The sequence below is a fragment of the Gadus macrocephalus genome, chromosome 17, assembly GCF_031168955.1.
Source record: "Gadus macrocephalus chromosome 17, ASM3116895v1".
NCBI classification, from domain to species: domain Eukaryota; kingdom Metazoa; phylum Chordata; class Actinopteri; order Gadiformes; family Gadidae; genus Gadus; species Gadus macrocephalus.
In genome coordinates, this window is record NC_082398.1 from 4,639,664 (window position 1) to 4,667,427 (window position 27,764).

The 27,764-nt window shown below is 46.6% G+C and overlaps 3 protein-coding genes across 3 annotated transcripts in view; 1 reads left to right on the forward strand and 2 right to left on the reverse strand.

The window, feature by feature from the left end:
- Positions 1-304: 304 nt before the first annotated feature.
- LOC132475577 (leukotriene B4 receptor 1-like) lies at positions 305-7,829 on the reverse strand. Its single transcript, XM_060076785.1, has 5 exons — positions 7,446-7,829; positions 3,454-4,084; positions 2,573-2,773; positions 2,028-2,071; positions 305-1,517 (listed from the first exon to the last, which is right to left on the reverse strand). The coding sequence occupies exons 2-5, from the start codon at positions 4,075-4,077 to the stop codon at positions 1,160-1,162; spliced, it is 1,227 nt and encodes a 408-aa protein (XP_059932768.1). The 5' UTR covers positions 4,078-4,084; positions 7,446-7,829; the 3' UTR covers positions 305-1,159.
- Positions 7,830-13,466: 5,637 nt separating this feature from the next.
- On the reverse strand, positions 13,467-16,257 carry LOC132475599 (myeloid-associated differentiation marker homolog). Its single transcript, XM_060076825.1, has 2 exons — positions 16,158-16,257; positions 13,467-14,914 (listed from the first exon to the last, which is right to left on the reverse strand). Exon 2 carries the CDS (start codon positions 14,750-14,752, stop codon positions 13,883-13,885), a length of 870 nt encoding a protein of 289 aa, XP_059932808.1. The 5' UTR covers positions 14,753-14,914; positions 16,158-16,257; the 3' UTR covers positions 13,467-13,882.
- Positions 16,258-16,861: 604 nt separating this feature from the next.
- Positions 16,862-27,764, forward strand: part of arhgef11 (Rho guanine nucleotide exchange factor (GEF) 11) — a 24,528-nt gene continuing 13,625 nt past the window's right edge. The window contains exons 1-17 of the mRNA XM_060035850.1: positions 16,862-18,453; positions 19,292-19,327; positions 20,938-20,952; positions 21,600-21,697; positions 22,208-22,312; positions 22,409-22,458; positions 22,690-22,747; positions 22,898-23,097; positions 23,455-23,526; positions 24,152-24,259; positions 24,756-24,804; positions 25,898-25,935; positions 26,156-26,245; positions 26,522-26,590; positions 26,841-26,945; positions 27,479-27,577; positions 27,738-27,764. The exon at positions 27,738-27,764 is cut by the window's right edge and continues 16 nt beyond it. Coding sequence (XP_059891833.1) covers positions 18,419-18,453; positions 19,292-19,327; positions 20,938-20,952; positions 21,600-21,697; positions 22,208-22,312; positions 22,409-22,458; positions 22,690-22,747; positions 22,898-23,097; positions 23,455-23,526; positions 24,152-24,259; positions 24,756-24,804; positions 25,898-25,935; positions 26,156-26,245; positions 26,522-26,590; positions 26,841-26,945; positions 27,479-27,577; positions 27,738-27,764 — 1,254 coding nt within the window. The 5' untranslated portion in view covers positions 16,862-18,418. The remainder of the gene's footprint in view (positions 18,454-19,291; positions 19,328-20,937; positions 20,953-21,599; positions 21,698-22,207; positions 22,313-22,408; positions 22,459-22,689; positions 22,748-22,897; positions 23,098-23,454; positions 23,527-24,151; positions 24,260-24,755; positions 24,805-25,897; positions 25,936-26,155; positions 26,246-26,521; positions 26,591-26,840; positions 26,946-27,478; positions 27,578-27,737) is intronic.

Genomic DNA, 27,764 nt, shown 5'->3' on the forward strand with positions numbered 1-27,764 from the left:
ACACTCAATACACTCATCGTCTCATTGAATTTATGCTTGGTCAATTGCTGTCTGTATCTTCCCTTGATCATGCATTTTCTTTGACTATTTTTGTTTATTTTACACTTTCATTGTATTTGTGATGTTATCCGAGATTTCAACACGGATTATTCAGATTCTGTCCAATTCAGAGTTTGTCCTGGCACATCGTGCAGCTTGTTTGAAATGGTGATACACCCTTAAAATGTATAGTTATTTGTACAGTCCCCGTCTTCAATAGTAACTCAAAAGTGTCACGCCTTAAAAATGGAGATAAGACTTATTAAAAACTTTAGAAATGTTTTAATTTCAATACTGTACAAGTATAAAAAACACAAATTTTTCTCATATATATATATATATATATATATTTGCTAAAAAAAATTGTTTTGGACACGGAACCAAATAAAAGGCTGTAGATAAGAAATGTGAATAATCGGTTAATAGGTGACTCAATCACGAAGAGTGAGTATCGATCTTAATCGTTTCCTTGGCGTAAACACACACACACACACACGCGCACGCACGCACGCACCTACGCACGCACGCACGCACACACGCACACACGCACACAAACAGAAAAGTGCCAACCAAATTCATAAAACTCTCAAAATGAGTTGAGTAGTGTATCTCTTCCGCCAACCCCTAACGGGTCATTCACCTTTTAGAGAACACACACACACACACACGCTGGTCAGCTGAGGGTCTTCTGTACACAGCAAGTGATCAGGGGGAGATAGAAGAAGAAACACCTCTTGAAGCCATGGGAGGTCCCCCTCCGGGTGCCCCCCCCCCCAACCACACCACCTCCACCCCCCAGCTTCATCTCCATCCGTCAATTAGTCCGTTAACGTCACGTCAGCCAATCACAGAAGAAGCCGCCTCCCCCTCACCCTATAGTCCATCCGTCGCTAGGGCCGGGCAGATCACGGAGCACCACACTCTTCCTCCCCCTCTCCCCCCACCCTCCGTCTCTCCCTCCATCCCCCCCTCCCATCCCCCCCTCCCATCCCCCTACTAGGACCTTTACTCTATTTCTTCCTCTTCGTCTTCTTCTTCTCCACCTCCTCCTCCTCCTCCTCCTCCTCCTCCTCCGCCACCTCCTCTTCCTCCTCCTCCTCCTCCTCCTCCTCCTCCTCGGTTACCTCGGGCTCGGTTTCCCGTTCTTGTGGACGCTGTTGGAGAGCTGGTTGGAGCTGGAGTGGGCGGCGTAGGACGAGTCCTCCCCGTCCCCGTCCCCGTCCCGGCCCTGCAGCCCTAGGCAGTTGGCCGACTCCTTGCCGTCCCGCTCGCGGCTGTCCTGCCGGCTGTGCTGCCGGCTCTTGCGGGACACGCCAGAATCCAGGGCCGTGCCCTCGAAGAGGCGGGCCATGAAGGCCAGGCCGTCCCGCCGGATGAAGGACTTGCCGGCGAAGACGTAGAGCACCGGGTTGGCGCAGCTGCTGATGAAGGCCAGTGCCGACGTGATGGCGCGCGCGGGCTGCCAGATGGCGTCCAGCCTGCTCCCCGAGACAGAGGGCTCATGTTAGGGTTGTGGTTCACCTAGGTTCTCATTATTTTTTTTAATAATGGTTGTTCTTGTCATTGGTATAATTATTACTATTATTATAGCTTGCTAGCTATTATTATTATTGTTTGCGTTATTGGTGTTGGTAGTGGTATTGGTGTTGGTAGTGGTATTGGTATTGGTAGTGGTATTGGTATTGGTAGTGGTATTGGTATTGGTAGTGGTATTGGTATTGGTGTTGGTAGTGGTATTGGTATTGGTATTGGTATTTGTTTTTGTATTGGTATTGGTATTGGTGTTGGTATTGGTATTGGTATTACTATTTATTTATTTTTTCTATTATTTTGATCATCAACATTGATTTGGAGAATTGATAAAACATCAACTAAATGATTCCCACACTCATGGAGCAAATACCAATAATAGAAAAATGTTTTCAATTGGTTGACTGACTGGATGATGTCAAAGTGTGCATTTGTGCAAATGACAAAAAAAGACTCACTTTTGTTTCATCGCAGAGCCGTCTTTACACAAGGCAGCGGCCACCTGGAGAACACAAGGACTCATTTCAGAGAGGTTCGTTATCATTGCTACCAATATTTCTAATAAAGTATTGGATACGATTTACATGTACAGAACTATTATACATTGAGCTCCGCGTTATTCACCACAACAATATGGCTGTTGAGTTAAGTCTAGTCGAAGAAGATTTTTAATATTCAATATTCATATTCATCCCACATGGGAAGGCCATGCATAATTGTTGTGCATCCTAAAGATTCATAAAAGCTTATAATGCATGCAGTGTTGTCAGTGTGGACCCCTGTAGTCTCAATTAAATTCACTTCAATTTAATTCAATGTTATTTTTATAGTCCTCAATCACAGGTACAGTCTCAAAGAGCCTAACAGGCCATACATTTATGACACCAATATACATTTTCATGAAGAAAACCGTGACTCCCCCCCCCCCCCCAACACCCACCCTCCCTCTCAGAGCACCCCCCAGGTACACCTCCCCCCCACCCACCCAGGTACCCGCGCCCACCTGCACCAGGTTGACCAAGTGGTAGGGCAGCCAGAAGACGCAGAAGGTCACCACGATGGCCAGGATGAGCTTCTCGCTGCGCACGCGCCGCCGAAACTTGGTCTGGCGGATGCGGCGCAGGATGCAGACGTAGCTGATCACGATGACGGGGTAAGGGATGATGAAGCCCAGCACTAGCTCCATGGTGTACTGCAGCACCACCTGGTGGCCGGGAGGTAGACACAGGCGTTGGTTTGTATTGAAACATGACATGCGTTGCTCTGTATAATGTGTAAGTATATCAAATAAAACATTACAATTATTTATGAATATACTTTTTTATATTCATAGAAATATGAATGTACTGACCGCTTCCAATGTTGTGTTGTTCATACTATAGAATGATTTATTGCTTGTTTAGTGAATAATACAGAACGCAAAGAACTTTAAAAAAAGAAATTGCATGCTAAATTGCGTTCTAAATATTGGTCGAAATAATCGCAATTCGATTATTTCCCCAAATCGTTCAGCCCTACTATATAGCATAATATATTAGTATATGCAACACGTGAACTTCCTAAGATGGAGCAATTTCATTGGTTCACTATCACGGGATATTGGGCAACATCCCATGATTGAGATCTCAAACTCGGGATATACGCTAATAAAAACAGATAAACCGCTAATTAAAACAAATAAATCCCGGCAAAAAGTGTTATGTTGTTTAGTTTTGGAGTGTACAATAGCTATTCCCCACTATTCACTTGGCCTTCGGCGAATAATTGCTAATTAGCTGTTATCCCATCTCTGACCCCCCCACACCTCTCCTCTCTCGCCCACCTCGCTCTGGATTAGCTGTTATCCCATCTCTGACCCCCCCACACCTCTCCTCTCTCGCTCACCTCGCTCTGGTGTTGGTGGAAGGAGTCACACACCATGCGGTCCTTCCCCGTCAGCATGCCCGAGTCGTACAACTTCAGCTTCCGGAACACCACGGCGGGCACGGACGCCACCATCACGAGCACCCACACGCCCACCAGCGCCCAGAGCGCCACCCGGCGGCCGACGGACGCCCGGACGCGCTGCGGCCACACGATGGCCACCACGCGATGCAGGCTCATCAGGGTGATGAGCAGGATGGAGGCGTACATGTTGGCCAGGCACAGGTAGAAGAGGATCTTGCACAGGGCGTTGCCGAAGACCCAGGTGCGCTGCACCAGGTACACGATGAAGAAGGGCGTGAGCGCCATCAGCGAGCCGTCGGCGTACGCCAGGTTGAGGATGAGCAGCGTGGTGACCGACTGCTTGCGGGCGCGCGCCAGGATGCTCCAGATGATGAAGAGGTTGCCCGGCACGCCCAGGAGGAAGACCAGGGTGAGGATGATGGCGCCGATGGCGGTGGCGACGGCGCTGCCCACGATGTTCTGCGTGCCGTTGGAGGGGGCGGGGCCGGCGTGGGAGAGGTTACCCAGGAGCATGGGATGGGAGATGAGGGCGGTGGTGAGGTTGCCGGGAGGGGTCATCATCGTGGCACTGCAGGAGGGGGAGACAGGGGTAACCGCCGTCCCGACGCGGAAAAATTAGCGAAAAGCGATTGCTTAAGTCTGAGGGCGTGCGTTTGACACTTTTACGATGACTCAAATGTCAGATGACTCAGAACTCAGGGAATCAGGTTCGGATCACTGCAAAAATGTCCGCCTTCAGGGTCCAGTCAAAGAGAAACAAGTCGATCAGTGACTCATTTCAGTCCCCCCCCCCCCCCCCCGAGAGCGTAGGTAGGTCCTACCGGGGTGGAGAAGGCCATGGGCCCCGGGTGTGTGTTCTGCTGAGTGTGCGACAGACAGTAGTGAGTCTTTGTAGACATTCCTGGAGACGAGACGGGGCTTGAATGATGAGAAACTTTTTAAAAAACTAACGTCTACCATTGACACAGTGTATTTACTCGGGACAATTGCCCGCGCGCACATGCGCGCGTGTGTGTGTGTGTGTGTGTGGGTGTGTGCGTGTGTGTGTGTGGGTTAGGGTTAGGGTCCTGTGTGTGTGTGTGTGTGTTTGCGTGCGTGCATGAGTGAGAATGTTAAGCTCACTTGATTGTGAAAATAATTGTTCCATACAGTGTTGCCAGTTATAACATGAACATGTTATTATCAGGAATTGTTCAGTGCAGGGCATGTCCTAGCCTGTAGCTAAAACATATCTTGTCAATTTTGCTCACACAAACCCAAGTACGCCGCATCAGGTTCGAGCACTACCGTACACACCCATGTACTGCATGACCATTCAACTCTCTCTCTCTTACATCTGGGTGTCTCCCTCTCTCGCATGCCCTGACAGAACCTGTTTCATTGAAACTCACACGCACACACACACACACACACACACACACACACACACACACACACACACACACACACACACACACACACACACACACACACACACACACACACACACACACACACACACATGCACACACGACCGCACACCCACACACGTGAGCGTCAACAACACAATGTCTCTAAGATGAACTGTGAATTACACCGACAATGAGATGAAAACAGTGAGATCAAGTGAAGAAAGAAATCCAGATGTTTCAATGAATCAATTTCTGAAATAAAATGTGAATATGTATGTATGCATCTGCATACATCTGCTTGTGTCCTGCCGGCAATATAAGTAAGCAGTAATTCAAATATTCAAACTGTTGTGGTATTCATTTTACAACTTCTATCGTGATATCTGGTGACTGCTATCAGGTGTGTGAATTAGTTTTATGGCAAACTGCCAAGGGGGACGTTTGCAAGCACATACCTCTTCAACCCTCTCTGCTTTTAAGACATTTCCAAAATCGATCCAAAATAAAGCTGAAACGGCCTCTTAAATAACAGTAGGTTTGCAACTTGTGTCCTTGTTTTGTGTCATCACAAAAAGTGCCCTGCGTTAACTTTGCCACTCAGGAAAACAATTCCAACTCTACCTTCACTTGTATATCTTTATTATTACTTCTGGTGGATGCCTTGTCTTATTTTCACATTCTAGTTTCTGTGGACACTGTGTTCTAGTGGAGGCGTGAGTCACTTAACAGATCTTGGAAACCAAGTCCTGATTTACCAAAAGCTTGACTCTCCACCTCCAGAAGAAACTCAATAAAATACAATCTCAACAGACAAATGGCGAGACAGTTTACATCTTCTGGGGAGAGAGGGTGCCGAAAAGAACAACCGTCGATGTGGTTTAACCGACCTCTTTCAGTATACTGACTTCAAGATATACTATTAAGAAATGTATCAGACACTTTTCGCCCCCTAAAGCTACCTTAGAGTGAGCAAGGTGAATCACATTACTTTTCTATTACTGAGCAATGGGGAGCAAGGGTCTAGCGGACATTCCGGGTTTAAACCGAGAGCCTTTCGCCCGTGACGGCTACAGATTCCTGTCAAGATCATCTTGCCTCCCCTCATCCACCGGTCACATTGTTACTCAGACCTCCGAGCAAGGAGGTAACTAGGGAGGTAACTAGGGTGTTGACAGACCAGCCATCATCCATGTGGGCGGACACTTCCAGAAACGGACGTCGATTTTGAAATATTTTTTTACGGTGATGAATCAACAGACTTCTACATTTGAACCACATTGAAGGGTTGAGTGTTTTATCCGGTATATGTCCTCCTTTCTCGCCTCGCGCTTGTCTCTCTAAATGTATCTCCACCTGCACCGGATGGAGCTCAGGAGGTAGAGCAGGATATGTGCTAACCGGAAGGTCCCTAGTTTAAAGTGTCGAGGTGTGCCTGAGCAAGACCCCACAAACCCTGACTGCTCCAGACAAGCTGGCTGTCGCCTTGCATGGTTGACACCCCAGACACTGTGTCAATGTGCGTATGAATGGTCGTAAGTCACTCTGGTCAAAAGCGTCTGCTAAAAACTGTACAGTTTTACAGTTAGTTAGTTCATTGTGGTCCCCTGTTTGTTCCCTTGTCTGTTTATGTCATTCCTTCTACCTGATCTTTGTCGTCTTGCCAGTGAGTCCTAGTTGCCACGTTTTCTTTGTTTTCCACAACGACAGCATCATCTCATCCTGAGGCTCAGAGGAGCTTGAAAGTGATTCCACCGCTTGCACTGTGTTTACAAGGAGCCGGTTCAACCACATTGACAGTTGCCGTGTCAGACCTGAAACTGATTTGAACCAGTTGTGTAATAATAACCTCAATCAGTGGTTAAGGTCAATGTAGGAAGTATTTCTCCTGCTGAATGGGACAGAATACTGTGGCTTCCCGGTGGCTCACCGGGTAGAGCGCGTACCATATAGGCTCAGTCCTAAACGCAGCGACCCGGGTTCGAGTCCTGCCCGTGGTCATTTGCTGCATGTCCTCCCCTCCTCTCTATCTCACTCTATAATAAAGCATTAAAATGCAAAAATCATGAACTGCCAAAAGAGTTCAAGTGACGGGTCATTCCGTGTTTACGGGTCATTACGGGTCAACAGTCTTCGTAAGGTTTGGTCTTGGTTAAGATACTTTTGGTAAAGCATGACTTGGTTTTAAAGGCGTGTTTGTGTTGAAAGAGTGACTCACACGGCCACTAAAGCCACTGTTCACATATCCCTCGATTTTATTAAACCTACATACATAGACTCCATACACCAGCAAAACCAATAACAGAAAACAAGCAAAGGTCTCGGTACCTGTAAGTATGCTGTGTCAACAGAATGCTTTTGTGATGTCACAAATTCTAAAGAGTTATGTTGTTGACTCACTGTGACTTCAGGTGATCCAAATTTGTGGCGGTTCAACTGGGAAACCCTGCCTGCATCCCCATTCAACCAAAATTCATTATTCCCTCCATTCAAACGAGCAAAGCAAATCGAAAACGGACAACAAAAAAAAACGAGACTCACCGAATCCAAAAGGCACCTGGGCGGAAAACACAGAGTTTACGGAGCGCGGTGGATGTAAGGTGTCTTCCTTCCCTCCTCTCGTGCTCCCTCTCTCCTTCCCCTCCAGTCGTGTGCCATGCCTGCTGGAGCACGCTCTCTGGCTGTGGACCGGTGGGTGGGTCGCAGCGCAGAGCATGGAACTAGTAGTCAGCATCGGCACTCCCACACTCCGGCCCAGGCCTGGAATTCCAAGCACACACACACACAAACACACACAAACACACACACACACACACACACACACACACACACACACACACACACACACACACACACACACACACACACACACACACACACACACACACACACACACACACAGGCACATGTATGCATGCATACACTAACACATCCATATGCATAGCATATACAAACGCACAGGCACACACATTCATAAGCTAACACACATGTTCACACACACACACACACACACGCACACACACACACACACACACACACACACACACACACACAGAGACATGCACACACACACAGCTCCCTGTGACAGCACACAAAGTTAGAGTCAAACTAGCCATATACAAACTGACACACACACACACACGGTAGGCCTCTGGAAGCTTGTAAAGCCCGCACACACGCCCACGCGGTAGGTATCTAAACTAGTCCTACCCCCCCCCCCCCCCCCCCCACACACACACACACACACACACACACACACACGCATACACACACACACACAAACGGTAATAATATAATTGCATGATTTGTTTACACAGATAACTGACGAATTGCCATCTCTTGCAACAAGTGTGTCGTAAGAGCAAGGTAAATCCCTCCTTTAGCTCTTAACAGTGGGTGGGCTCTGTAAACAGAGGCCTCGACAATGGGGGGGCCATTTAGTCACTCATGTCATCTTAAATCACTGCACGTCACTTTGAGTGTTTTCCATGTTCAAAGCCTCTCAGTTTCTCTGCTTTAAGTCATTTGTTTCGTTTAATAAATTATTATAACATAAATTAGGAAAATAAACACACGTAAGGATCATCCTACCCTTCTAAGTATTCTATATTAATAACTTATATTGTGTTTACCCCTCCAGGTCACAAGAGTGTACCAAGGCCCTTATTTACTACATAATTCTGTTTACTTCATCTGTTGACGCAGCTGTTGTATGGTGTCTGAAGATCAATGTCGATATAATAACGCACAAACGTAACAGTTCCATAATACTCATTTATATTGAGATGTAATCCTGCTCACTTCCTCATATTCTAAAACAACTCCTGTTCAACCATTACATATCTGATTAATCATTCACGTCACTTCCTTCACAAGAAACACTGGTTAAATCAGGCTTAAAAAATGTTTTCCCCTCGTCTGTTTCCTATCGCTCACTCACTGTACCCATGAGGGTGCGATCCATAGCAGTTAGTGGTCGAGCAGGAAGAATGGAGTCGGATGTCATGTCTAAAGGAACGGTGGAAAACTCGATGGTTTCTCCATCAATCGTAGGAGAGAGAGACTGGAAATCCTGGGTGTTTTTTTTTTTTTGTTTTTTTTAATCACAGAATCAGGGCAGAAAGTCACTTCTATTTTTCTGTGTGTGTGTGTGGGGGGGGGGGGGGGGGTGGGGGATATCTGTCATCCTAGCTTCCTTTACAGCCTGATGTTCATGTTTGTGGCTGCTATAGAGTTGGCTGGATAACTCTGTAACAATGTGATCAATCAACATGCGTCACTGAGCATGATTGTAAGATAAGGTGTACCCTTACAAGTCATTTCACGTCGTCTTTCAGCCCAGCAGTCAGTCAGACCAGCCCGAGCCGACATTACTGCTTTCTGCTACAGAAAACATCATTACCTCACCTTACCTCAAATTATATCCGGGTCGTGTGAATAGCAGACCTCTGAGCAAGACTGGAAATCCTAAAATGCGACCAATGACGAAAGAGCTACGACAGCTTACAGTCCCCTGAGTGCAGGCCCAGGGGCGGCCCTTCCAATAGGCGACTTGGGGGGCCGCACCCAAAGGGGGCCCCGCGAAACCCCGCCCAGAAGATCAAAGAATAACCCCGGGACCCCCTAGGTACTACACGCTTTGTTTCGTACGCTTTGTTCATATCTTGTATTTCTGCACCCAATAAACACTCTGATTCTGATGACGCATTTAAACTGGTAGGAAGTTGAGTTTGTCCAGGAATCCAGACGATATAGGCCTCACATGGAGCGCCCGTTTGTATGTCTGGTTACATGAGTCCCAGACTTTGCCTATATAAAAGCCCTTCAGTGTGGAAACTTCTCGGTTATTATTGGTGCCAGTCATCTTTGCACGCATGGAGCATTACCCAAATCTCATCTCATTTTTGTATGATTAGCATAGCTTTAATGGCGTCAACAAGAAATCGAAGATGGGTGATTCGGATGTTCAATGAGCTTTATTCAAGAGGCCTTGGATGAACTGCTGAGGAGAAACATGCACAAAAAAAAAAGTGTAAAAAAGTCGACAATAATAAGGCCCAAACCGTACCTGCTAGGATCATAAAAAAAAAAGAAAAAAAAAAGTGCAGAAGTGATACCTCATTTGAACCTTCGGAAACAATGCAATGGTAACTGGGCATACCAAATTGTCCTCTCCATGGCCCTGAACATAAATCCAAAGGGTAATGTATGAAAACGAATCTAACAACATTGCTAGTCTGCTCAAAATAAGATGTTATTTCTCCAAAATAGTGAGGAACAACAAGTTCATTCCTATCAACATGGATGTTATTGAATGTAGCGATAAGGACACTGTAAACAATAACAGGCTTTACTGAGGGTAACAAATAAGTGAAGGCAGTGAACAGGAGGACAGGTTAAGGAGTAGTAGTTTGTCAACAGGCTGGTAGACAGACTGAGCCCAGGGAGACGGTTGGTCCCTTGAGCTACAGAACTCTATAACTAATAATCTTAACATGAAGACACACTAGTGAAAAAAGCACTAAGGGTAAAGTCTAACAACGATCTAGCGATGATTGTTCGGCGATCCCGGGTTTATATACTGTGTGCTGATGAAGTAGATTGCCGGCAGGTGTGTCGGCAGAGGGAGATGAATGGATGACGTAACGCAACAGTGAAGTGACGCTGAGCACCGCTAGGTGGCAGAAGTGGACGGCGTGACAATGGACCCATATTCTCTTTCAAGATATGTTGCAGATAACGGCATAGCTGATTATGGAAACATTATCATAGGACCAGCACAAATGTTATGTCCTCTCCCTCCATGCTTATAATGTTAACTGAGGACTTGGAATTCGATTTCTATGGAAGCGGATTCGGGCCACAAGTATTTCTTGCTGAGTTCTGAGTTTAAAATCAGAATTCTGAGATTAAAGTCAGAATTCTGAGATTAAAGTCAGAATTTAGACTTCACCCTTAGAATTCACCCTTCACCCTTCAGATTTCCATCAACACCAACATCAGTGCAAGATTATCTATCATCCACTTTCATCCAAATATATATATTATTAAATTGCATTTTAAAAGAAAAATAAATACGACTCTTAGTGATCTCCAGTCAGTACCAGTAACAAATCCCCCCCTGAACGACTAAATCGATTAATCGTTCAGCCCGACATAAAACTAATAATGTATCATGTTGCTCAATTCACGTTACCGGGCACGGCGAGTAGACTCAACTAGTTAACATAACACACAGTGACCAGCAGGTGGTGTTGAGGTTTGGCTCTCCATTAACCCTTTTTGAAAAATACAATTAGAAAATGAATTTTGTCCCACACGGCGGCGGTGGCCTTTTGGCCGCCTCTGAGGTAGCCTACTCATGGCATCACCTACCGCCCCGTAGCCCACGCAACCACCCAGGATCCCCCCGGCAACAACGGCGCACCCCCCACTGACACCTAACACCCTCCCCGTTTCCTGCGAGGTCACGTATTCTATCAGCTGAGGCGGCGAGATCTGGCCTTGCTGTCATTAGCATCAATGCTGTAGTGACACATAGGGTGTCTTATGATGACTTCATTCGGGATTTGGCAGAAGGCGGCTCCCTGACCATCTATGGCCAATTACCATATTACTGCCACGCCCACTCAATCTCCGAAAGATCTCTGATGAGCAAACATAGCTGTTTTAAACAGCATTTCATCTCAGCAAATAACATATTTTCTAAACCAAACTGATGAGTGATGACAAAATCAACTTTGAATTCATGAAAACCCCAAAATACCTTTTGCGGACCACATCATATGCAAACGGTAATAAATAGATAATAACTAAAGTTAACCAAGGATAAACTGTGAATATTAAATACCCATGCAGTCGCAGAGCAAGGAGTGCCAGCGCCCCCTTTGGACATTACTGCAAGGCCACGGCAAGGTGTAAACAGTCAACAACGGTGCTCCCGTTGTGTTTATTAAGCCAACACAAATGAACACTAAACATAAATAGAAAACACAATGGAACTAACAAAGGATTTAAATTATACATCCACCAAATCTGTAATTACACCCCTTAGAACTATTGTTAAGTTGTTTCATCGTTCGAGTTTTATAGGCTATTTCAATTTTTTTACTTGAAAAGATGCGAAAAACTTGGCGTCACTTTTCTCATCGCTAATATAATAAACAGACGTAACTCACCTTCCATAAGTCAAAAAATACCTTAGGCCGTTAAAAATAGTCAACATAAATTATGCTCTTGAGCAATAGTTATGCACTTCCTGGACAATAATGTACAGCCTATAGCACAGAATACTTTCGTTCTCCATGACCCTTTGTACCCGGAAATAACCTGTTGATCAATGGTGGATTTATTCAAATGTATAAAAAATTATCCGTTTTAATAAACCAATAATTAAAAAAAAACATTATGTTTTGACCATCTCACAGGAGACAAACTCATAACACTGCCTCTTTCATGCATACATTTATATCTGTATGTGCAGGGGTGCACATAACTTCTTTATAAGAGTTACTGTTTAGAACCAGGAGATGGTTCTTCATTGCTCCACTCCACACGTAACATCGGATCTTTTGAAACGTACCCAGTTTCACAGAGGTTTTTTGCGTCACCTTTTTTTTTATCAAACTGCAGCAGCGGAACGTTTGATTATCTGACAAAAGGAACGTTGCGATCAGCTGATTTTGCGCAGTTCTCCAGTGTGTGGGCGGTGCACAGCGTGCACACACTGATATAACTGCATTCTAATGTTCTATTCTATAAATACACTCTTAATGTGCCCACAGCCATACAACGTGGCTACTTATAAATGCCAGTATGAGTATCTGACCTAAACTCGATTCTATCCTTTATTGTATGCAGCCTGCAGGTTTAGATTAATTTGTAATACACTTAATTTAAAGACGAGGCTGAGAACAGGCCAAATCAATGCAATGCAATCCCAAATTGTAGCAACTACACAACATTGTCAAAAGCAAATTATTAAGTGGTACCGAGTGCAGAATATATGAATCAGAACACAAGGTCAGTGTGTTATCTATTTGTTTTGGTTTTATTAGTGGTAGTCAAATGAGGTCACAAGAAAGTATAAAAGGTTGTGATATAGGTGCAATAACAAATAGGTAGGCCTTGATAGCTTGTACAAATGAAGCTACAGTGAATGTTCAGTAGGCTAATAAAGGCTCCTTTCCCTTTAAGGGATTCAAATTCCCTGTTCCCCTCACACGGTCCCTATAACCAATCACACGTTTGCAGGCCTAGTACATAAGCATTATCGCTGCCTTCAGATTTCCATCAACACCAACATCAGTGCAAGATTATCTATCATCCACTTTCATCATATAACATCTCAATGATGTTAAAAGTGTACATGGACGGAGTTCTAACGGCAAATGTAAAAATGTCTCATTATTTTGCCACTCAAAGTTTGTCTGATTGAGTTTCGGTCCCCAGACACCTTGACTGATGATCGATTGGGGTTTTTTCTCCCTTTATATTTACTGGACTGCTTGTATATATATATATATATATATATATATATATATATATGTATGTATGTATATATATGTATGTCTATATATATCTATATCTATATATATATATAGATATAGATATAGATAGATATAGATATAGATATATTATTCCCATCATATCAAGTAAGAACAACCACTACAGTTTTATCAATATATGATCAAAAACCAAAATAAAGAGCTTTTAAAATGATGCGCAACGGCTCACATATAAAACGACACTATTTAACAAAAGCAGATTTCAGGGAAATTCAAGCAGGAAATCAGGGACATTCAAATTGCTTGGCAGTGACCTTTTAAATGTTGGTTTCACGACTCAGTATAACTCTGAACAACTCATAGAGCGATGCAGGCCTATGTTCAGATGCTTTGGCATATCTTACGGTGCAACAGCACATGTCATGCCTTGGTCAACGGTCGCACGCTCTCCCAACTTTATGCATACATCCTTTAAATAACACTGACAAACACCAGCCGGGCAGAGTACGCCAGGTCGGCCAGGTACAGCAGGAAGTTGACGGCCGTCAGCACGGCCACGACGATCAGATCGGTGCGGGGATTCCGTTTCCAGTTCCGGTTGCGGCTGGCCTTGGAAAACTGGAACACGGGCCACAGGATAGTGGCGGTCAGGTACATGGCCACCGCCAGCAGTGCGTACACAGACAGGAACTTGGGCAGGGGCACGGGTAGGTAGCCGGTGCAGCCGCCGACACACATCAGCACCACGGCCATGGACAGGATGAAGCAGATGCAGTAGACCGCCATGCACCACTCCAGCGCCGGGTGGGAGTCGTACGACACCGGGCTGCTCACATAGATGAAGATCACACACGCCACCGTCGTCTGGCACACCTTGAGCAGGCCCGGCGCCGTGGCCATGTAGCCCGCCACCTCCCCGGGCCGGGCCTTGGTCAGGCTCACCTCCAGCACGTAGGCCAGCGTGGCCAGGCAGGAGAAGACGGTGGAGGCCACCCGGTGGCCCTGCACCTCGCTAGACAAGTAGCTTGTCTGGCCCCGGAGGAACGTCAGCGGGAAGAGGATGGAGGCGGCGAGGCAGAGGTGCGCGGAGTAGGAGGCCACCGTGATGGGGAAGTTGTTCCAGGAGACGGGCACCCGGGCCTGGAAGCCGAAAGCCTCGGCCAGCAGGACCAGCAGGGTGAAGGCGAAGCCGAAGGCCCAGCAGAAGATGCACCAGTCGGTGATGACGTAGCTGGGGAGAGAGCCGCCGTGCGCGGCCGCGCTGAACGCCGTGCAGGTGCACAGCAGTGCGGCCACGCGTGCCCATAGCAACTGGGACGTGGGGACAAAGATCAATGGCATGGCGCTGGCGGGGGGGGGGTTTACCGGTTTGAAGCGACGGCGGTAGGAGAAGGTTGAGCGTGATTGGCCGATGCGCGGCCTGGGGAGGGTGTTTCGAGTGGGTGCGTTGTGTTGATCCTTGGCCGTTTGGAACGTACACTTATACCTTTACGTATAAAGGTCCTGTCGAGAGGATATGAAGAGAATTTGGTTGTTGAGGTGATTGTGTTGTTGTCGTTATTGTGCTACAATGCTCTCTAAGAAACCTTGTGACTGGGACAACTGTACATCCCCAAATGATACAGAATAAATATCTATATATAATATATTATTATATTATTATTATTTTTTACATAAAGTAATCAGGCAGAGGTGGATGAGTATGCTTACCATGTCTGTACATTTTTAGCATTAACGCATGTGGCAGAATATAGTGACTACTAGTGAATTTCACTCTATGCCTAATGGATGCCTGCAGGTTGACTAAAGGCAACACCCAGGCTTTATGGCTGGGTTTGGCTGGACTGTTAACTCGACGACTAGGCTAGTCTACAACACAACTCTTTTTCAGCCGCCGCAAACACCATATTCTGACAACCTCCAGTTCTATCAAATTAATGTTCCGCTTTCCGCTCCTCCGTGGTGACATGCTCAGGCACAACATAAAATATGTGTCAAGACTGAGGTATGTGCACTTCGTCTGATTGTTAAGAGATTTATTGTTTTATAGAGACAATTAAAATACGCGCTGGTGTGTTAACGGATGGTAGGCGGTTTAAATGAGGTGTTGAAAAAGGGGATTCCGTTTTCCTCTGAAGAACAAACAGGAACCCACATGTTGCAAGTCCACACTAACACACTCAGACCTGCGTCAAGCCAACTGTTCTAAAAGTGTATTTTTAGTAATTATTTATTTAACCTTTAACAATCTTAACCTGCCTGAAACCTATAAGAAAAAGCAGTAGCCTATAAAGTCGAAGTGAATGACATCACAAACATTTATTTGCAAACATGAGTGACGGGAACAAAAGTAGAGTCCTTATAACAATTAAACCCTAAAGGCATTGGATTTGATTGAGTTAACGGTGGTGCTTATTCACTTTAGATCTTTATATTCTTCACTGGAATAGGCTATGCATCAAACATAACTACGACACAGTTGTAACTTTAACACATAACTTTACTACTAAATCATCGTTTTTAAGAAGGAACTATCAAATAGTAAGTATTAATAAACATAACGCATACAGATCGCATACAGAAATCCAGTCTATAGAAATCAAGCCATTGTAGCCATGGATTTGCGATCACCACGCCTTTTCTAAAATCCCAAAATAGAACTAGAATAATGACTAGTCTAATGACTAGTCTCGCCTAAAGCTGTGCATATTTTACAATGGGGGGAAAACGGTATAATGTTGCTTACCGGGTTCTGTGTCTACAAGCTTGTTCATTAGGACTTGCTTTAACAGTGGGGTGAAACAGTTACTGAGAAAAATGCCCCACGCCCCGCGATGCCCAAATTTGGTAGTGAAGAATGTCTGTTTTGGCCATACCATCCTCAATGTTATTCTCTCATCGGCCGCTTATGGCTAACGTTTCACATAGCAGCATTTTTATGAAATCTCACAAACATAATCACTTATTCTTACACAAACTTTCCCTTTTTATTAGTGAATTTGATTTCTGATGCAGTAACATAGGCCTTATTAAATGATAATACAAAACATTTGTTCCAATTCCTATTAATAGGCCTACTAGGCCACCTGAATGTCACGTCCTGGTTAAAAAAATTGTGATTTTTCCATGGCCTATATACTACAATACCATACGTTAAAATAATAGCTATACATGATTGGAATCCCCAGGTTTCTTTTTATAGTGCTACATAATGTGTATGCGTTCAACTATCAGACAACTAAGTTACTTGACCGATAGTATAGTTCATGCTTAGGAAATCACTAGCCTGGCACCGCCCACCTACCAAATTCCGCTCAATTTTCATTTCACTTCAGTACAAATGAAATGAAGTACGATGGTCTGGTAGGACCAGGCTAGTCAATCACTTGGTTGTCAATACAATGGATATCAATACAACTTGCATCCGGTAGAGGGCGCGAAAGAGCCAATACGGAGCATGATGAGCAGCAGCGAGTCAGCGACCTGCACAACACAGCCGGGGCAGACTGCAGGATAGCTGCTGAGCAGGGCTTTAATGGAGTGAAACTAACATCTCGCTTATGCACTATGGAATAATAGCCGTGTTATTACTTGCTGACACTTCAAAAATAACCCGGAAAGACAATTCCTATAATATAACTGTGGTTTGTTATGAAGAGGAGCCAAAGGACACCTCTACTGGACTAAGCTACTGGGCTATCGAGTAGCATTGGATCTTATCGCACAAAAACAGGACACTGGATTTGTCGTATATTTGTACTATCTCGAATTAATTTTTTGCTGTGTCCTGGACTCCAGCAACGCATACCCACACCCGTTTGCGTAGGTTAAGGCTTTGGCACCTAAACAAACAAACATAGCTTGTTAGCATCAGCATTCCACACTGCAACGACTTGATAGCGTAGCAGCCGGCACGAAAGTGTTTTGGTCCAGCCTCGGCGCCCACGCGACACCGCGGATTGACGTCGGCCCAATCTGCAGTAAACTGGCAGCACACAGCAGGCCGCTGCATATATGCTGGTTATTAATTGCTAGCGCCGCAATTGTTGTCGTGGCTAAATTGCCAATCAAATATGCAGATTGAGTAGTAGTTTGCGTTGTTTTATTATACAACAGCTCTGTTGTATAGTTGAGGGATGTAACGCACACCGTTGTCTTTTGCTGGGTTCACTGTTGTTTACAGTATGTTAGTTTATACATTGAGCTGGTACAAGACGCTTTAATTGCAGGCTTGTCAAGTATGATAAGTGTGAATGTTGCACCTTCGCTCTTGGTAGCTGCATTTAGGTTTTTATAGTCACAGTTGCAGCAATGCAGACGCCTCCTACACAAGATCAAATGATAATGAAGAATGAGAGATGAGAATCACAGGCAATGCAAACATTTGGATGAGCACATAAGGGGTATTGAGTGTATGCGGACTCGGGTATTGTTTAGATGTACATGAAATCCGTTTGTTGTTTAAGTAATATGTCTGAATGTATTGTAAAATAAGCTCGGTACAGTTCATGTTTCTGACAAGCTGTCATATTGCAGGCAGTTGTAGGAGTGATGCTCTATTTGTATGCGTTTGCTGTGATCAGTGTTAATGCATTGAGCGTTTTTTTTTAAGGGAATCAGCCACCATTGATATACTTCAGATGAGGCGCGGGGGGGCGGGGTTGTTGACCTCGTAGAAACAAGGGAAGCATCCGCCTGCCATGCATAATTAATGAGCCCAAACGCAAGCAGTCTCGTTTTAATCCTTTTGACCACACACACACACACGAATAACGCGCCACACAAAAGCGAGACTCTGTACATCCAAACACGACACGTCTGTAGATGTAAACCTTATGGACTCATGAATGGGGTACCGTATTGTGGGAACCGAGTACCAAGAAAAGCCTGGATCAGAACATGAGAGGATTGAGGCGGTGATGATGGAGACTACAGTGGGCAGCTAACGGAACCACTGGGAACGCCACATTAAAGACGGCCGCAGGGAGTGGGCTGGCCCCTGCCAAGATGAGCCTCCGGCAACCGTCTTCCACATTGGACAGGTAAGAAGAACTGAGAGGGCGCTTGTGGGAACCGAAAGAACAAGTTCTTGTATTGAATCCAATCAGAGGTTAGAAGTTTCCTCAAAACCTGCCGCACAAAAGTAATGACAGATGTACTCAAGTTAAGTAATGTGATTGTACAGTCATTTAAACACACACACACACACACACACACACACACACACACACACACACACACACACACACACACACACACACACACACACACACACACACACACACACACACACACACACACACCAAACAAACCGGTTGCACTACCAGATTACAGTAAACAATATTTCTTTATCTGAGATTCATCCTCTCAGTCTGACCTCTGGAAGAACAAGCCAGGCAAGCTGCCACTTTGGTGGTAGAAAAAAAGACTTCTGAACATGTGTGTTTGTGTGTGTCGGTTGACGTGAGAGTGGATACGTCGATTGGTGACACATTGTTGATGATGGAGGTACTGTGACCTCATGTGGATGCTTTGGTGTGCCAAAGGGCTTCAGTGTTGTGAATGTTGTCATTGTTTTTTGTTGATGTTGTTTGTGTTTGTGATTTCTCAATCTGCTATGTTTTCCCTTGCCCTCTCCCATTTATTTACCACCTTTTGACGGTTCTCCATGCAATGCACTGTGGGCGACTTGGTCCGGGCAATGCGCCAAAGTATTTGTCACTACTGCATTGATCTCTCATCTCTCACTCTGTGTGCATCGGCTTCGTTCACATGCTTCTCCTGTTCTCTCCCATCTCCACTTGTCTCCCGTGTGTGTGTACCCCTCTTCCCTGCGTGCGTGCCTGCCACCGCTTCCCGTGTCTGTGTGTCATGTGACAGCGGGAGGGCCAATAAGAGAAACTCCCACCTGCTCAGGTAGGACGACTGTCCAACGAGGGCCACTGTGCGGTTTGAGGCGGTGAAGCCTACAGCTTGTGGTGTGCATCTTGGGCATGTTGTCCGACCTCGGGCGTGTCCTCTGTGTGTCGCTTCATGGCGTCACCGCTCGTAGGGTGGGTCCAAAAATCAACTTTCAGAATTCCACCTTTTCCCCTGGCCAGAGCTGTACAAATGACGGGCCAAGCATTTGTGTTGATTTGTGGATTGGTACATTCTAGGGTTAGAATGTACCATCTGCTGTTCATTTTGGACCCTGGTACCAAGGCAAGGAAAACATTTTTTCTTATGAGGAAATGGGCAGACTCTTCCTTGGACGCAGTCTCTGTTTGCTACATCACTGCCAGTGTCAGATTTGTAATGCATCCGGTTTGTGAACTGTCAAAACCATTCGCCCTTTGTTGTTGTGCTATAATAATCGATATGTGCTTGCTTGCATGTTGCCTGGTCTTCCACTCCCTGTTTGAAATCTGATTGGGTGACATCCCCCAACCAACATCCGTTCAGCCCAAATAGGAGCTTTTTGTATTACCCGCAACCACCACCACCTCTGCAGAAAATAATGTTCAAACAAGCCTAAACCTCCCAAGCCTCATCCCAGAGGATGTTCCCTCCGATGGTGCCAACGTTTTAACACATCTGAGCGCTAATACAAATTGTGGCTGCAGTAAAAAAAAACAACAACAACATCATAAACAACAAGAAACTGCTTCTGTAAACAATGCATCCACCATGACTTGCCAGCCAAGTTGGTAAAAATATCAGACAATGAAATACATTGACTTGAACTTGGTTCATTGACTAGACCTGCTGGTAGGGCCGTTATGCAGCACTAAATAGCCGGCGTGGTTACGTTGCTTGCTTTCCACGCCGTTGCTTGTGTGTACCCCGACTGAGCATAGTCGGCCAAAAGCTGCTTGATTATCGCCGTTACCCACGGCGGTGTAATATACCCTCTTCAGGAAGGCACCGTCGTAGGGCAACCACAGGTGTATCTGGGATGGGAGACTAAGGAAGGTCTCACACGTGGACCGTGGACCGTGGACGCTGCGACACAAAAACAGGACACCCATAGTTAAGGCTCAGTTATGGTCCCACGTTGACGCAACGCAATGACCGCGCAGACGCTTCAACGCAGTCCTGAACATGTTTCGGTTCCGTGTCGGGTTTAAGTGAGCTGACCAATCGCAACCCTTGCCGTTACAATTTTTTGGGAGGCTCACGTTGGGCCCTTGCGGTGGAGGCAAGGGGGGTCCGCAAGGGCGTAATGGGTCCGTAAGCCCCCTTTGCGTTGCGTCGACGTGGAACCATAACCAGCCCTTAAGTGTTACGATCTGTGGTGGGCCTACGATGCGCCCCTGTGTAAAGAGCGTGAACGAGGCCTTCAGTGTGGAGTGTGTTGATGTTTGAAGGCATCTGGGTGGGTTTTTGGGGGGGGGTCCATGTCTGTCCACGGGTGCCCGCTCCTCTTTTGTCATCGTGCTTCGGTTGACCTGCGCTTCATTCTAACTTCCTACTTTTTCTCTTTTTGTCTGTGTCTCTCCGCTGCCTTTTTATTCTGTCCTCTGTGTCGCTGCCACCCCCTTCAGCCCTTTCGCGGCTTGGTGAGTTTTTCCTGATCAACCGCTTTCAGCTGCTTACCAACCACCCCCGTCGAGTGACCCCCTCTCCCTCTCTCTCTCTCTCTCTCTCTCTCTCTCTCTCTCTCTCTCTCTCTCTCTCTCTCTCTCTCTCTCTCTCTGTCTCACTCTGCCTCACTCTCCGTCCTCGCATCCACCTCGCCTCCCCTGACACTTTCATGCTTGCACCTCATCTCCGTGGCACTCCCTTATACACATCTCGCTCGCATCTCACTCCCGATGCACTCAATTTCCCCCATCCCACCGTGTCTCACGCCCATCTCACTCTTCCTCAGTCCCATCTCACTCTTCCTCAATCCCATCTCACGAGCAACATCTCCCCCATCTCACTCAGTATCGGGGATCATTTTGTTGACTTATTGTTATTCGTGGAATGGAATAGAAACCTTCAAACCCCGAGGGAGGATTTATTGAGCGCATGAACAGGGATCAATGAGAGGCAGCAGATCTATTACTTAGATCTGGCTCTTTCTGTCTCTCCCCCCTCCTAAGTTCCTCCCCCACACACAGCCTGCTCCTTAGAACCTTCTCCCATCACCCATTACCTCAAGAGTTTTCTGCTCTCTGCTTATGTCTCTCGCTCCCCCCCCCCCCCCCCCCCCCACACACAGGCTCAGCAGTTTGACCATCGGGGACTCGGACAGGAAGTCCTCCCCCGGCCAGCCGCCCAGGGACCCGGGGGGGGAGTCTCCCACCACAGAGAGCACAGGTAGGTCTGGAGGGGCAACTGGGGGAGAGGGCAGAGGTTTTTAGGGCGGATGGCTCTCCATGCATGGGTCACAGATATGGGGACTTCAACTTGCTTGTTCTATGCTGGTTGATGAAATGGGATGGGGTTGCTCATGGACGCTCATTTAATTGACTCTTTCTCGCTCTGCATCTGTCTGTATCTCGCTGTCCTCCGGTATCTCCTTTTCTCTGTGTATCCCTCTCTCTATCACTCTTTCTCTTTCTCTCTGTCTCTCTCTTTATCTCTCTTTCGCTCTCACCGTTCCTCTGTCCCTATCTCTCTCTGTCGCTCTCTCTCTCTCTCTCTCTCTCTCTCTCTCTCTCTCTCTCTCTCTCTCTCTCTCTCTCTCTCTCTCTCTCTCTCTCTCTCTCTCTCTCTCTCTCTCTCTCTCTCCGTTCCCCTCTCTCTCTCTCTCACTGTTTCTCTTTCTTTCTCTCTCTCTCTCTCTCTCTCTCTCTCTCTCTCTCTCTCTCTCTCTCTCTCTCCCAGGCTCCGGTCTGGTCCAGAGGTGTGTGGTGGTCCCAAAGGACCAGCTGGGATTTGGCTTCACCGTCTGTGGCGAGAGGGTCAAGCTGGTGCAGAATGTCCGACCAGGTCAGAGAGATACACACTCACACACTTGATCAGGGTCAGTAGCATTAGCTGCTAGCAGTCTGTTAACATATTGGTTCTCTCTATCTCTGTCCACAGGGGGCGCTGCGGTAAAGGCCGGCGTCCAAGAGGGAGACCGCATCATAAAGGTGAACAAATACTACCGACTATAATATTATTGATATAAGTGTACAACAAGAACAAGTATACAACATGTCTGATGTATTCCCACATAGAATGTGCAACGTGATCCATTTACCTTTATCAAAATGGCCTCTGCCATGCATCATAAACCAGTGTTCAGCTCTGTGTTCAGTTATATTTCCTAATCGAGGCTGTAATTATGTTCATTTTCTTTCTCTTCCCTTCCTTGTCTACAGGTGAACGGATCTCTGGTGTCCTCCATGTCCCACCAAGAAGTGGTGAAGCTCATTAAATGTGAGTACTAACGAATACACCATCTGATAATCTTTAAAAATGTAAATTCGATTTTTTTGTGTTTTTTTTATTTCTTTCTTTTCAAGTCTTTGATTCTATCCGATTTTTTCATTTCTTCTCCTTCTTCCGCGCCTCTCCGTCTCTCCCTAGCCGGAGCCTACGTGGCGCTGACGCTTCAGGGCCCGCCCCCTTCCAGCGTCACCCTGCCCCTAGAGCCCCTGTCCGCAGACCTCTTACCCAATCAGAGGACCTCGCTGGGCGGAGAAGCCCCGCCTCCCCCACCGCCTCCCTTGCCCGCTGGTATGAGCAGCAGCCCCTCCCAGCGAATCACAGGGCCCAAACCACCTCAGGTAATCGCATATACTTTACTGATTAGAAGTATAGCGTGTCCTCTAGCTATGTCGAAAGATAATGAGGTTTGTTTATGGGTGATATCTCTTAAATGGTTTCAGTTTCTATATTTCCAAGATATTTATACAAACAATAAATTCATACCTGACCCATTTACCGTCACCTAAAATTCCTCATTCCTTAGACCTAGATAGAACTACTAACTAACTATAAATTGCTAGATAATCTTTATATAATTTATATATATATATAATTATTCTTTTTCGTTAATAAATTAAATTGAGTTAAGTTGTTAAGTCAATTGTTGGCTGCTTTGTGTTAACGTTTGACCTCCGTGTCGTATGTATGTGGTGCAGCATGCTGAGGTGCAGAAACACGCCAGTCAGATCCTCCAGAAGATGCTGCAGCAGGAAGAGGCTGACCTCCAGGTAAACACACACACACACACACACACACACACTCTCTCTGATATGCACGTTTCCTCTATATTCTTTCTGAAACATTAGAAATGTGGAAGTTTGGGTAAAGGATGATGGTTAGGGTTAGGTACTTGGTTTGGAGACGGTCGTGTTCAGCAGGTTTTTTCAAATTCGGTGCCTATCTCAGTGGGGGCCCCCGGTCCAAACCGGTGCCACAGTGTCCTGGGTTAGTTAATGGGCCTGATTGGCTCCTATATAGCTGCTGGGGACACAGATGAGCTGCCTACAAACCATTAAAACAGAAGGTCACGTTGAGGTGAGGATTTGGTGTGGTTACGGTCAGGTGGTGGGTTAGAGCTGGTCTAGTAAAGCCAGCCTTTCCAATCAGCAAGTACGGGACACAGTCAACATCCGCCTACTTGTCAAGAATCTCTTTTGATTGACCTATAAGCGTGACCAATCACGACGAGCCGTATGCCGCGAACAGCCCCTCTACAGAGGTTCAGTGGTCTACTGAATGAACCCGCGGATGATTTATGAAAACAAAACCTGATTCACCGAGTGGTGCGTCAAAGTTGTACCGACAAAGTAGAGCTAATGGACGTTTTATAAGTGAAAACTGTTCAATCGGCAGGCCCTGATGGAGAAGCTGTCCCGGAACCCCTCGCCGTCGTTGGAGGAGCGGATCGAGAGTGCGAAGAGGCGGGCTCACCAAGTCAGGATCAAGATTCAGCAGGACCTGGTGAATACATTATATATATATCCCCAAGTTGTTCATTTATCTGTTTTATGGAGCACTGGTGTCTATATCGTTGTGCCTCACATATAACTGAATGAGTTTTTTTTGCTCACATTCTTCAAATTTACAGTAAGAGAACAAAGCTCTCTGTGTCCGTTATTAAGTAGCAGGTCAGAAGGGTTTTACTCTCTTACATCTAAACAACGTTGCATAAAGGTAATCCTTTTTACGCGGGGTTTAGATTGCGATCATTTCCGCCAAGATTGGGCAAACCCCCGTAAGCGATGGCCACGTCTTCAGTCCGCCCTGAACGTGTCTACCGGTTTCGTTTGTTGATGCATGACCTTTCAGAGTAAACAGTGGCTATCAGATCAACTATTCAGATCAACCGTGTGTGTGTGTGTGTGTGTGTGTGTGTGTGTGTGTGTGAGAATCATTAACTGTGAAGTGCTCTGAGTCAGCATGGCAACCAAAGATACATTGTGCTTCCCTTCCCCAGGACGGAAGCCGAGGTGACCCCATCACCAACTACCTAGTCGCCGGGGAAGGTTTGTCTTGCCGCTTGGTTTTGCTTGTTTCTTTTTGTTGGTTCTTTTTAGTGAGTCCGTTTAGCGCGCGATTTACGCTCTTTTGGCTTGGCAAACGTTGTCGTTTTTTCACCCGCTGCCTAGCAACATCTCGTCCCGTTAGTAAAACGACAACACCATGCCGGATCTAGCTACACCGGAAACAAAACGACAAGCACGCCGCACAAACTTGTTAAAAACTCCTTAAAAGTGTGTGTTTGTGTGTCACTCTGTTCGAGCCTGCACGAGTGGTCAATGTTGTCATTAGCTGTTACGTCTTTCTGACCAATCGCAGTTCAAGGCCCACCTGGGCTGTACCACTTCGGGAGGGGCCGCTCAGTTACTCCCCTCTAGACAAAATTGACTTTTGTTGACAGTGCTTGTGTTGAGGGAGTGAGAGGTTGCGGGCGCACAGCTCAGGCTGCCCGACGGCGCTGCAAGGAACTTTTATAAAACGCAATATGTTATCCTGCAGTAATCAGCCCGACAGCCCCGAAACGTTAATGGCCCACCGGGAATCCTCGCGACTCTCCCGATTACCACTGTGTGTGTGTGTGTGTGTGTGTGTGTGTGGGCGTTATTCGACAGCCTGGTCATGTGTATAGGCCTACGTACGGCAGGAATATTCATACTGGTTTAAATAATAAATGTTACAGTATTTCCCATCTTTGCTGAGCAAGAGTTTTGTTCGAAAGTTCAGTGATTGAAACAAACAAAAGCCTGGGCTATTGAAGTTTTACGGTAGGCCTACCACTGCCATGCACCTACCCGATGTCAAGTGGACCGGGTTGAATTCACTGCGGGTCTCTCTTCTTATATCCATCTTACTAAATATATTTTATTACTGTCCTTCTCAACAATCTCTGATCTCACTAAAAGGCTTGCAGCACGAAATCAAGGGATATTTAGAATAGAAATTATTTTGCGATTAATCGCGAGTTAACTATGACATTGATGCAATTAAGCGCGTTTAAATATTTTAAGCGCTTGACAGCACTAGTTCCTTTCCATAAGGTTGAACTCTTGGCACATTCTGTGTGTTTATTTGTGTTCTTTCTGTCATCCCTCCCTGTAGGGAGACTCTCAGTTGACTCCAGTGAAGGAGATATAGAGGTACAGTTAGGCCACACACACACACACACACACACACACACACACACACACACACACACACACACACACACACACACACACACACACACACACACACACACACACACACACACACACACACACACACACACACACACACACACACACACACACACACACACACCATGCCTCTGTCCTGCCCATGCCCATGTCCTCTTCCTCCTCATCCTCCTCTTCCCAGGCCTTTGAGAGCCCCCACTCCTCCCCCTCCTCCTTCAGGACGCCCCTGTTCCGACGGCAGGTCTCTGACGTGCGCACTCCTGGCGACGCGGTGAGCTCTACGCGTGCACGCCCAGAGATCCCCTCTGTCCTATTAACCGCATATTAGTTATGAACTTAAATCGATAAACTTGACGCATGCATATTTATACATGCATGGACCCAGACCTGTTTGTGGATTTCTGTCTCTTGTCGTCTTCTGTCCACTACACAATGTGTCCTTCAATGTGTGTGTGTGTGTGTGTGTGTGTGTGTGTGTGTGTGTGTGTGTGTGTGTGTGTGTGTGTGTGTGTGTGTGTGTGTGTGTGTGTGTGTGTGTGTGTTACAGGGAGGAAAGGCCCAGATTATTGGCCCCGAGGAAGAGGAGGAGGAAGATGGCGGCTATGCGTTCAACGAGGTGAGACGTCTCACTCGTGCGTCCTCTGTGATGTCATCAACATGCTGCCAGTTTCTGTTCTTTTTTTTAACACTTTGTTTACTTCCCCTCTCCCTCACCTCCTTCTTCTCACCTCCTCCCTCCTCCTCTCCACTGTCGCCACCTCACACCTTTTGGCTCCATCCCCACCTCCTCTCTCCCCACTTTGCTCCCTCCTCTCTTTCTGTCCTCCCCCTCTCCCCTCCTCCACCCCCCCCCCCCCCCCTCCCAGATGGACGGGCCCTTCCAGGACATTGAGCTGCTGAAGGCCCGGCCCGCCCACATGACCGTCTTCATGCGCTACGTCTTCACCCAGCTGCTGGACCCCAACCCCCTGGTCAGTAGGACACCCGTCATCCACCTCATCCCCTTCTCTCTCTGCCTCTCTCCTCTATCCTCTACCATCCCTCCTGTCTTCTCTCTCCTCCCTCCTGTCTACTCTCTACTCTCTCCTCTCTCCTCCCTCCTGTCTACTCTCTACTCTCTCCTCTCTCCTCCCTCCTGTCTTCTCTCTACTCTCTCCTCTATCCTCTATCCTTCTTCCCTTCTCACTCCTCCCTCCTGTCTTCTCTCTCCTCCCTCCTGTCTTCTCTCTCCTCTCTCCTCTCACACCCAGCAGAGCTAAACAAGCTTCCTCTGCACCATGTGTTAGAAAGCCATGAGGTTTCCTCCATGTTGTCCACAATCCCACGAAATAAGAGGAAGTTGGTTAGAATGTTGTAATGTGTTGTTGGTTAGTTTTAATGGCCTTGATGTGAACCCTGACTGACTTTGAACCTGTGTGTGTGTGTGTGTGTGTGTGTGTGTGTGTGTGTGTGTGTGTGTGTGTGTGTGTGTGTGTGTGTGTGCGCGCACCCCCCCCCCCCCCAGCTGTTCTACCTGTCCGTGGAGGCCTACCTGGGCTCCAGCCCCAAGGACGCTCGCTCCCTGGCTCCCCAGGTGCGCTCCCACTTCCTGGACCCCGACGCGGTAAGAGTCACATGACCCCCACACACCCCGAAAGATAACCACTGTTTGACTGCTCATGTGTTCAGACTGTATTGGGATGGTGGTTGCATGTTTTTCACAATTCAAGTTTAATATTTATCATCTGTCCTGATGATTTTGATGCTTTACTGTTGCCCCTCAGCCTCTGAAGATCAAAGTGCGAGAGGAG

What these genes read in the sequence shown, in the direction of transcription:
- LOC132475577 (XM_060076785.1), bottom strand. Translation starts at nt 4,077, where the DNA reads ATGATGACCCCTCCCGGCAACCTCACCACCGCCCTCATCTCCCATCCC. An exon ending in TCCACCAACACCAGAGCGAG is followed by an intron (nt 2,774 to 3,453) that starts GTGAGCGAGAGA and finishes CCCGGCCACCAG; the next exon opens with GTGGTGCTGCAGTACACCAT. An exon ending in GGCTCTGCGATGAAACAAAA is followed by an intron (nt 1,518 to 2,027) that starts GTGAGTCTTTTT and finishes CTCGGGGAGCAG; the next exon opens with GCTGGACGCCATCTGGCAGC.
- LOC132475599 (XM_060076825.1), bottom strand. Translation starts at nt 14,752, where the DNA reads ATGCCATTGATCTTTGTCCCCACGTCCCAGTTGCTATGGGCACGCGTG.